Source organism: Ascidiella aspersa, chromosome 3, assembly GCF_963924565.1.
Source record: "Ascidiella aspersa chromosome 3, kaAscAspe10.2, whole genome shotgun sequence".
NCBI classification, from domain to species: domain Eukaryota; kingdom Metazoa; phylum Chordata; class Ascidiacea; order Phlebobranchia; family Ascidiidae; genus Ascidiella; species Ascidiella aspersa.
In genome coordinates this window covers 33,635,735-33,647,147 of record NC_139449.1, presented here as the reverse complement: position 1 = coordinate 33,647,147, position 11,413 = coordinate 33,635,735, and the positions used below count along the sequence as shown (strand labels likewise).

General features: G+C 35.3%; 2 protein-coding genes and 1 long non-coding RNA gene across 3 annotated transcripts in view; 1 reads left to right on the top strand and 2 right to left on the bottom strand.

Moving 5' to 3' along the window:
• Positions 1–3,377: 3,377 nt before the first annotated feature.
• Positions 3,378–11,413, bottom strand: part of LOC146162608 (uncharacterized) — an 88,748-nt gene continuing 80,712 nt past the window's right edge. The window contains exon 3 of the mRNA XM_083383505.1: positions 3,378–3,806. Coding sequence (XP_083239631.1) covers positions 3,606–3,806 — 201 coding nt within the window. The 3' untranslated portion in view covers positions 3,378–3,605. The remainder of the gene's footprint in view (positions 3,807–11,413) is intronic.
• Positions 5,238–6,521, top strand: LOC146162619 (uncharacterized). Its single transcript, XR_014494740.1, has 3 exons — positions 5,238–5,455; positions 5,729–5,866; positions 6,391–6,521. It is a non-coding gene; the product is annotated as an uncharacterized LOC146162619 (long non-coding RNA).
• Positions 7,629–9,763, bottom strand: LOC146162618 (uncharacterized). The gene is made up of 3 exons (XM_083385754.1): positions 9,453–9,763; positions 9,111–9,364; positions 7,629–7,954 (listed from the first exon to the last, which is right to left on the bottom strand). The coding sequence occupies exons 1-3, from the start codon at positions 9,733–9,735 to the stop codon at positions 7,757–7,759; spliced, it is 735 nt and encodes a 244-aa protein (XP_083241880.1). The 5' UTR covers positions 9,736–9,763; the 3' UTR covers positions 7,629–7,756.

Genomic DNA, 11,413 nt, shown 5'->3' with positions numbered 1-11,413 from the left:
AGCGCCACGTATAGTTGGGTTAGCGACCGCCGACCATCCACTAAACCTTCCGAGAATGATGTGGCCCTGGAAAGACGTACTTGTTAGGGCCGACCATCGCCTTGGCTAAATTGCAGTGGTGCTGTAACTACAGCACTGACTGTATCCTTTTTTTAAATGTGTTTTCCGACGACCCAGTTCAACGAAAACATTACCTTTCGATTACATGCTAAATTGCCACAAGTTGTTTTGAAATCATCCGTTTCAAAGCGAGCTATGAGTGCACTGACATGTTATGGGTCAACATAATATGTAATTAACAGGGAACAACTTGATGACCACCCGGACCTATTTGGCACTGGGATTACATATTTGTATTAAATACGACGCCAATCGATGAATCGCTTTTACACAGGCCGTGTTCATACCCATGCACCCTTTGGCCGCCTACCTTTGCTCCAGTGGAAGGAGAGAAAAATACATGAAATACGATTAAGCTTACGAAATGTGGGTATATTTTGTTGATTCCATTTTAAAGATTTTAGATAAATTTAAATATACTGCTAATTAATATTGTTGAATAAGATCGAATGATTTTTGCGCCAGGTTTACAAAGGCCTACAACCAATTTTTGCTATTAAGAAATAAACCTAACAATTTTTTCAATTTTATTTTATTGTTTATATTTAGTAAAACAATTAATTTCACTTTCGTCTCTCTTAAATCAAGGTTAGATTGTGTAGGGGGCTGACAATTTTTTCAGATGACGTCACAAATTTACGCCATGCCCCTACAAAGTGACATTAAATCGTTACGTCTTTCTGTGACATTACAAAGTTGCATCTCGACGTGACGTCATAAAAAGTATAACCTTATGAACACAACACGGTTCGTTGAATTACGCTAAAACAATTTTCTAAAAGTTGGACATGACATTGTGGAAACATGAATAGAATCGCACGCACCGCGAAAAAGTTTTAAATTTGTTTAATTAAAATAGGCAAAAAATACAGGTTGGGTGGGGTCGGACCCTACTGGCATATGTCATGAGTTCGTTCTTGTTTTTGCAAACCGCAAAGCACCCCTGGCGTAGAAACGAGTTATATAATCACACGATTTATATATTAAGTGTAAAAATTCAAGTGGGAAGCCATCACAGAAACTAAGTGAAGCTAACACTTTTTTACACTGACTATGGCATAATGTGTTGCTAAAACTTTTGTAAACAACGAAATGTTGATTTTTCCCAAGTTTTACTTTTGAAAGACAAATCTATTGCAACAATAACGAGTTTTTACCACGCTTGTGAGAATTCTTGTTGCTAATTGATTCCTATAATACGTATGACGGGCGAAAAAGAACTAAGTTAAAGTTGACCTTTAAGTTACGACATCATCTTGCATTTTACAAAAAGTTCTCGAATATCTACCCTGACTTTAATTTGTGGCGTCTGGAGTTCACTACGGTTGATTGCACTTCAATTTGCCTTGGTTTGTAGAGCACTAAAATTGCAAGAGGGAACAATAAGACAGGAGAAAAATGGATGTATGATTTAAATGGCCAAACTATGTGTTGTGCGGTGAAATTGTTTTGATGATTGTAATGACAATGATGCAGAGTTGTAAACAAGTCAGTTTAAAATGACTTAAGTCCCAGTCTAGTCATATATAAGTTAACTTAAGCCCAAGTCTATTTTAAACAAGTCAAGTCCCAATCCAAGTCATCAGTTGCGCAAGTCGAGTCCCAGTCAAGTCATAATTAGAGAAAGTCAACTTCAAGTCATGTCCTTGCCATAAAAATAAATGTTAAACTATTAGAAGTTTTAAACTAAAACGATTATGGACAATAGCTCAACTAAAAAATAAGAAAAACGCAACATATAGCAAGCAATTGTTTTTTGTGCAAAACTTTGAATAAATAGTTCAATTTTATGAAAAAATACTAAGAAAACACTTGATTTTAACTCAAATCATTTGTCCAAAAGACTTAAGTCAAGTCAAGTCATTTGTCCGAAAGACTTGAGTCAAGTCATTTTGCTAAAATGACTTAAGTCAAGTCAAGTCATTGACTTAAGTCATTACAACACCGCAATGACGTATATAATAAGAGACTTAAAATTCGTTCGAACTTCAAATAAATAGCACTTTAATGGTAAACCTGTCTTTGTAACAAGTATAACTGTTGTTATTAATATGCAAGTATTTTTCTGCACAATTGCCTAACATTTTAAATGTGTTGTAACATTTACCGAAGTACGTAAAGTAATTCAAGATATATTTTTGTAAATTACGATTTTGTCAAGTTTGATTGTATAAATTTTGACTTTAGGAACATTCATGTACGATAACGTGCGTGAATGTCCGTGGTGCGAAGTTACGCAATGGTACGGAGCGTATGCGCACGTCGCAGACCGTCGCCCTTCAGCTGCACGTGGGGAGGTGCCGCCTCTCGCTCATCCAGCAAACCTTCAAGAGCTTGAATCAACACTTTAAGAGGAGATGCGGCTCCACGCAACCAATGGCTGTACCCGGGGTGAGATTCTAAACAATGAATAGAGCCGCTTGACTATTTCTGTACAGGTTCGTTTCGGGGCCAATTTTTTTTAGAATCCCGTTCAGTTTCGGTTTAAAGATCAAAAGTTGCGTTTTAGCTCCAGTTCGACTAAATTTATTTTCATAAACGGTTTGTAAGGTTCCCGTTCGGATAAAAAATGACAAACCTTAGACCTAAAACTGTAAGTCAATCAATTTGGAGACGATTATTTAATTGTAAGTCATATTTAATTAAAGTTTCGCGGCATGCTAAGAATAAAGCAGATCCATATAAAAATATCGAAAAAAGAAAAGAAAACTCAACGTTTTATGTAATAAATATTCATTTGTTTTAATAAAATTTCGAACATGGCATAGCTTGACTTTGTAAAATACAAGTTGTGACACAATGCCGGAGTGAACCGCTTTCTTAACAGATTCGGTTAAGGTTCAGGTTCTTGCAAATAATTTGGTTCAATTCCGGTTCGGCTTCTTAAAATTAATAAAGTGGTTCAGGTTCGGTAACGGTTCGCATAAAGTTGGCCAAAAACCGGTTCAACGAGTTCTGGTTTGGTTCGACTCCCTGATACAAACTGCTATGAGCGTTGTTAGGCGGATGGACCTTTGGTACTACTATAATAATCGGAAGCCACTAATCGTTTATTTACATTGTATAATTGACATAACAACACAAGCACTTGAAGCGATCAAAGCACTGTACTGCTCAACATGCGATAAGCAGGTGGTTAATAAACGCCATATTATTGTCGCGCGACATAATTCCTCCTGTCAATCATCTGTAAAGTACAATAATGCACAAAAGCAATTAGCAATTGCGAAAAAACGGGGTATTGCAGTAGAAGATCGAATAAGGACGATTTATTGATTCAATTTTGGAACTGATTTGTTCCTTAAAAATTAAGCAAGGCAAAAATTAACTGCCACAATTTGTTACTGAATGTGTAAAAAAGAAAAATTGAATCTATAAGAAAGACGGCATCCTCTGGGGTTTAATATATTTCGAAATTGCATTGGTTCAGGCCTATATATTGCCGAGCAAATCTGCTTGCGTTTATTAGTCGTAGGCCAAAGCTATTAGTTTGATGTTTTGATAAGACAAAGCGGAACAGGCCATTGGTAGTAGAGATCTGCAGTATTCCGAATGCCAAAGTGAATTCCTCTTGATGGTTTTGTTGCAATACTCCAAAACAGTTGTTGACCCGAACTTTTTGGATATGGTGCTGGGTGCCAACGCACGTAAACACTTCCACCAGTTGAACTTCGTATCTTGCCATTCTGTGCAAATAAGGGAGAATTTATTGTGCCTACCACAATGTAATGATTAGGGCGATTATTTTTTACTTGTTTTTTTTACAACGAAGTCAAATATTGTTAAAATTTACATGTTGGGTCAAAATTTGTCAAAATTATTTTAAGTCAACCGTTTACAAAATGCCAAAAAAATCGCTACAAAATTAACAAATACTTCAGGAATTGTTTTGAGATGGTCGTTTGGCGTACAATTTTATCGAAATTTATTTCTAAATTACATCCAACAACATTCTAACTATATTAAATTTGTATTAGGGCATTATCCAATATACGTTTAACTCGTAAGGTTCATCCAACTACAATTTTGCTTTAGATAGTTGTAAATCTCCGATTTGGACAAATGTATTAGTATTTGACCTGTGTGTTTTTGGTGGTGGTTTGCAAATATCGCGTTGGCAGTTTTTGTAATATGACAGCTCTTTGCTAATTTTATGAAATTATACAACTAAACTTTACTCAAGAATTTTAAAGATAACCCGCGTCTTGTTTTTTTGGCATTTTTAATTTTTTGTGATATGCCAAAAAACGCAACTGAATCGCTTCAAGAGCTGCATTTCATCGCAAACGGTGGGTAACATACACAAGTTAATTTGGCATTACTACCGCCTTAGTATGAAAAGAATAGTAAACATATCATTTTACATCAGGTATCAACTTCGATCCGATAACATCGTACATCACTTGCTTTGGGTATGGGTATAACTAGATTTGAATTTGTACAAATAGCAATCAGTAAACTCCTTGTTGTGCACCGGGCAACAGTGGCGGGCCTCTAATGTGCTGGCAACTAACAGTCGACAGAGGCAACTGGCAATTGTCACAAGTTGGGATTCTTCTTGCAAACCTCACAGCGCCCCTGGCGTATTCACGGTCAAAGGAAAACAGGGATTTTGAATAAAAACGACTTTCCTCGCTCTAGCATTTCACAAAAAGGTCACGAAGAGCTGCGTTGACCTTTAATTAATTGTATTTTGTGGTAGCTCTGTTTAAAAAGCTCAAATATTCGAACGAATTTGTTTAACTACCGTACTGTTGTTAATTCAGTATCAATTGCTTAAGCCTACTTCAACTTGTCGTTCAGTGTTGCCTATTGGGTGTAATATTAATAAAATTGCTGCATTTGTCTGAGAAAATCTCTTTGATTTGTGATTTGTCTTATAATTATACCTAACGTAACTAGATCTTGCCAAGTTAACGATAAATAAATTAGGCTAAACAGCAAAATTTATGGGAAATCCCCATAAAATTGACAATTGCTGCCACACCAAAATGCTGAGTCACCGATGTACAGCTTGTGGAGTTTCTATTTTGAAAATGTTTTCGTGAACCTTTTATAATTTGTGGAAAGGAAAACTAAGTAAAAGATGAACAAAAACACAACTCAGAAAAGTGATAGTGATTGCATGACAAACCACTTTATTAAAATTAAAAAGAGAATAAATACAATGCTTGGCCCTCCTGTACCCAAACAAACGTGTACACAAATTCATTTAAGAAAAACATATGCACCTTCCACACAATGTAATTGGCATCCTGAGATGTAAAATGCACCATATTGAAAAGTACTGTTCTACACCAGCACCGTATGTCATTTGTGTAATAAAATCAAGACGGTAAGTATTACACAAATTTAGAAACACTGTTTTAGGATCAGCGTCATGAATAATATTTAAAAAATAAGGTTGTTTTACACTTAAATATGACCATGATGTTTTTTCAATCAAATAAGAAAAACAATAAATGGGTAAGAAACAGAAATGTTGCCATGCCTCTACTATAACACGTATACATAATTAACTATATTACATATCGGGGTATTATTGTACTTTTAATACTTTACTATTTTATTATTTACCAAATTAAAGGTAAACATATTTTTCATTTAGAACGATTGCCAATCCTGATCAGGATAACTGATTTCATTGAGCATTTCCGAGGGCAACTTGTGTACTACATATATGGGTGCTGTTTTCGATGGCCGATACTACTCTAGATGGACTTCACATAGCACACATTGTGTATATGTACGTTTCAGTTTTAAACAGATTAAGAATGTTAGCTATGTTGGTTTAAAATATTTTTAATGAATTAATAAGTACGCAAATAATTTACACCTTGTCTGAATGTTATCATCTTAAGTACAAACAAATATTCTCAATATTTTCTATAGCCAGTTAGATAGTGTACTTAAATCTATTAGCTTGGTCTAGAATCCTATCACTTTTTACAGTAATAAAATAAGTTGTTAAAAGTGGAATTCCAAGAAAGAAAGAAATACGGAAGAATAAATATAAAGATAATACTTGACCCACCCAAACCCAAACGTTAACTCACACCCTAACCAATACAAATATTGTTAGCAATATAAACCCGCGGACGAAAAAAATGGTATAATTTTAGACCAGCACCAATCTATGGTTTACACCACAAATGAAGTTTTATTTGGGTTAAAAAACATTTTATAGATGCTTTGTTTCAATTAAGAAACTTTTTCTTAGGCTTTTTGTTATTTTTTTGTTGTTTTAAGATGTTTTTTTCTGTTTTACAGTTTATACAAATTTTCACTACCTGATTCTGGTGGATGTCGAAGATCACAATTTTATCTAATTACTTTCCTCAGTTGAACTTCATTCATCCGTTTTAACAAATGCGACTTTGTAAGGGAAGTCAAAATGCTTGATAATGTTATTTCCAAAAGCAGCAAAAATAACCATTTTACCACTGGCAATAACAAATCAACTATCTATCAAATATTTGCATTTAATAATATTCTTTCTACACTGAGATAATTTAGTGAAAATAAAATATTAAAATTGCAAACTGAATTATTTAAAAGTCATTTTTAACTATAAGTAACATATTCAATGTTAAAGTTCGATTTTTTTAATATTTGTATTTTATAAACATTTATACATGCATAATTATTATTTAATCAAAACATGTCTAGATGTGGTTTTCACATTGCCCGGAAAAGGGCTTGTAATTTCACAACAAAAAATATTCCTTATTTATCTCAGTTCTAAACGATTTATTGTAGATTTTTAAATGTCCGTATCAGTAACTGGGTAATACTCGAGCATGTAACAAGTATAACTCTGATTTTAAGCTTTTTACTTACTCTTCACTGATTTTATATGATTTTGGGTTTTTATTAGTTATATTACTTTTTTTCTTAGTATATCTATTTTGTTAAAGGAACTGACGATTTTAGAAAATGTTGAAATATACATTCCTTTATCAAATTCTGATCCTGGTTTTACTCAGGTTTTTAAACTTTGAGTTTTATTGCTGAAGTATAACTCATTGTTATTAATATGCAAGTGTTTTTTCTGCACAATTGCCTCACATTTTTGGTTGTGTTGCAAAATTTACCTAAATGCGAAAGATAATTCGCCATATATTGTGTAAAGGTCATAGCGATTTCGTCAAGTTTAATCATACAAATTTTCTCTTAGTAACATTCTTGTACGATAAAACGCGAATGTCCGTGAGGTGAAGTTCCGCTAGGGTAAAGAGTGTATACGCACGTCGCAGACCGTTGACCTTCAGCTGCCATCTGGTATTAAGCACAAAAGGGATTTTGTTTTATGCCAAAAACAGCAGTCTTGCATACTGTTCATTGTGGAGTCCAGATCGCGTACGTTACGGAGGTAATTATTGTACGTATATATCGCAAGTACCTGTAAGTACTGTTTGTCGTTTGTTTATTTGCGATAAATATTCTTTCATTGTGATTAAACCCACAGGTATAACTGTACAACTTAATCGAAAGCCGTTAATTGTTTATTTACATTGTATTATCAACATAACAACGCAAACACTTAAAACGTTCAAAGCACTTCATGCAATAATAAATGCCACATTTTTCTGTGATGTCAGATATTACAAAGCTAAATTTTCTTTGATCGTCGGTGTTAGTTAGCTTTATCAAGGCGACAAAATGGGACGGGCCACTTGTAGTTGAGATTTCCATAATTATACATGCCAATGCGAGATCCTTGTGATGGATTTGTTCCAATGAGCCAAACTATTGCTTGACCCGAACCTGATGGACGACTCGGATACCAACGCGCGTAAACACTTCCACCAGTTGAACTTCGTAGCTCTCCATTCTGTGCAGATAAAATGTAGAATTCCGATTTTGATAGCTTGTGTCTTTTACATTCAGTGTATTGTAGGGCAGTGGTCTCCAACCTGTTGGGGTCGCCTAAAATTTTTTTGGGTTCGCCATAACTCACCATATTCCTGCTCTTTTACTATTTACGTATTTCTTTAAAATGACGTCACACTAATAAACGTGACTGAGTGCATCTTCTACATAAAAATGATTTTAGGCTCTTAAGAGCTGCTCAATCAGCTAACTTGACATTTAAGAAAAATTAGTTTCTAAGATTTAGCGCAGCGAGTGTCGCACTTTCGCAAATTGTTTTATTGCGACATTTTTTTATTGAGTTTTAAAAGGACTGGATTTTTAAAAAGTCAAATTTTGTTGTTAACCTTAGGCAACGTGGTTTGCATGTATAAGAATTAGGTTTATACTCCTAATTATCAAAGTGGATGCAGCAAAACGCATTTCGGTTAACTCGTTTAAAGTAAAATATTCAACGGTTTCAGCGAATATTTACTTTTGGACTTCGATGCAATCAACGTCCCGACTTCAGACTCTATCTAATTAGAATATTAAATGATACTGATCAGTCTGTTTTCAACCACATGGTTTACGAAGTGGGGTTCATTGCAATAAGTATATTAAAAAACGAAACATCGTAATCGCTTGTAAGTAGAGCATGACATGCGGTTATGCTTATACAAAGTGAAGCCGCGTTTGTAAAACATCAGTGGATACTGTGCAGGCGCTACCATCACACTGGATATGATATATTTTTGAACCAAATTTTTCATGTTTTAAATACAAATTCATTTGTTAAATATAACTTCCCCAAAGTAATCTTTTTTTTGCACATGTGTAGCCACAGTTCTCTGGAATTGAATAATTCACGCATATTCGCTCGTGCTACTTTGTTGGAACTATTTAAAATATTTTTATATTGACATCTGAAAACAATATGGGGTCGCAATGCAAATTCTGATTTTATTTTTGCTAAACTTGGATCGCTTTTTAAAAGGTTGGAGACCACTGTTGTAGGGTATTTAAAACTGCTGTTTGCTTTAAAATGAATTGAAAAGCAAATGCATTAAGGATATGTATTTTTGTGCTAGTTAAAATGTAAATTTATGTATTGCCGAACAAAGTAAAAAACCACCCACCTCGTATCTTGACGCCAACCAAACGTCCACGGAGTTTTGATTTGGTTGGTCCACATACAAGTTCCATGCACGCTGGATGTACGAATACAGCGCCTCGTACATTTGCTCGCTTTTAATATTAACCAGAGTTCCGTTGTGAAACTGACAAAGATTTTCTGCAGCAACTTTGCCTTTGCCGTCCTTGTAAGATGCAACAGTTTGTGGGAGCCAGAAGCAAGATCCGTTGAATACAACGCCAGGACACTGCGACAATTCTAAAACATAAAAGGTATACTTAATAAGGCAAAATTATATGAATATATATTTCAGATTATCCAATTAACTTTGACAAAAAAATCTAACCTTTAATTTTCTTATCAATTTTTTGTTCGATTCTGTTCCAATCAACAGTTGGTTGTGGTCCTGTGGGGCCAATCGGGCCAGCTAAGCCTCTCGGGCCTCTCCGGCCTGGAGGTCCTTGAGTTCCCCTGATGGGTGTTGAGTTACTTCCGGTGCTTGATTGTTGCATCTCGAACAAGCTTCCAATTGGTTTGCACACCAAGAAGTCGTTGGACTGAACTTGTCCGTAGGCGACTGAACTGCAGGCTTGCAGCAAAACTAGAAATGCAGCGCAAAATTGAAGCATTCTTTTGTTGTTGTAGTTTCTCCTTGAGATTGCCTTCGAGGTTGTGTGTCGGTGCTCTGATTCGCCGAACTTTTATAGACTTTGGAAAGACGGGTTTCGTTGATATACCCAACCTTATACGGCGAACTCTCTATTTATGGTGCATGCCAGTTGACGTTGTTTTGCTCGCGTTGTGAAACGGTTTGCACTTATAAGGTTACGGAATGTGCATTTGCATACGTCAGATCGTCGTTTTACACGTGGGGCCTTATTTGTCGAATTCCCAAGTTTGGGTCAAGTTCATCTGAGGCATGTTCTGCAGTTTAATAAAAAGCTGACAAACATTTGATCACATATATTGATCACATTCACAGCAAAAACGTTTGCGCATTGTTTGCTTTTAACACGCAGAACCATTTAACAACCAATTGGTTCCGCAAGTAGCGTATATTGTTGGCTTCGTTGTACCGTACAAATGCCATGAAAACTAACCGAACTTTGTATTGTCAGCATTAGGGTGTATCTTTATAAATTTCCATATCATCGGCGGCAGGTTTTCGCCAGTCGATCACTGCTCCACTGACGCCTATATTAACAAGTAAAACTCCTAGTTAAAAACATGAGAAACAGAATTGAATCTATTCAAATAAGGAACTGACGATGCCACTTGGCGAAATATTTTTTCCTTCTAAACAAAAGTCTAATCCTGTTTTTACTCATGTTTCTAACTATGAGTTTTACTTGTATTGTCAGTGCATTGGTAATTCTTCAACAGAAATTCCATTAATTCAATCGAGTCACGAAGGCCTACTTTGGTCGCCACTGTTAATAAAATGGCATGGATATAGAGTTTGCGATAAATAACATAATATCCCTTTCGCCATTCAAATCCAATATATCATTTTTTATTGTCGTTTGCTCGTCACGATGTATTCGTTAAACCAGCATAATCAATCTTAAGCCATAAAGGTACTCACATAATACATTTGGCAGTCAATTGAACGTTACTAATTACTTTTGTAGTTTTTAAGCATGCTGCATGGCCAAGTTTTGTACCGATTGTGTAAATATAATATTAATGCTTTGCATGTTGTGGCCTAAATCACTACTACATACTATATGTAGGCCTATATTTTTGGTTCTATTGACCTTAAAATTGGCTAATTTTTAAGAGGTTTAGTGCTGTTACGTCAAAAGTTTTAGTTTTTGTAGTTTGGCAGTTCTGAATGTAGTCTCTCAACCCAAGTTACGCTTGGATGAGCATGGCGCGGTTCTGCAAACCACACGTAGGCTACTACCGAGGAAGAACAATACTGTATAAAAATTTGTGAGCCAATTGAATTGTAAGATTTTCTTTGTACGTTTTTCTCAGCCTCGCTATTAAATCGGCTTGCTGACGTTAAATATTTTCGGTCGGTTGGCACAAGCCTCCTAGGCCTACACCAGGGCTGCGGAGTCTGTTAAAAATAACCCGAGCCCGACTTCGACTATACGGCACAGCTTGTATTTTACTCATTTACCCAACTAAATTAGGGTGGATAATCTACAATCCACTCATGTGGGTGTCATAATTGATTCACAGACAATACAAGGTTTACAAATATTTCTCGATTTTGTTTTACACTTTTACAACTAACATTTTGCCGCCTTTGGACTCGGGTAGTTTTAAGTTATGGAATGACAGAATTTAAAAATCAAA

Coding starts and splice junctions, on each gene's coding strand:
- LOC146162618 (XM_083385754.1), bottom strand. CDS start 9,735: ATGCTTCAATTTTGCGCTGCATTTCTAGTTTTGCTGCAAGCCTGCAGT. Junction 9,365..9,452: donor AATTGATAAGAAAATTAAAG/GTTAGATTTTTT, acceptor TTTATGTTTTAG/AATTGTCGCAGTGTCCTGGC. Junction 7,955..9,110: donor GGTTGGCGTCAAGATACGAG/GTGGGTGGTTTT, acceptor TTATCTGCACAG/AATGGAGAGCTACGAAGTTC.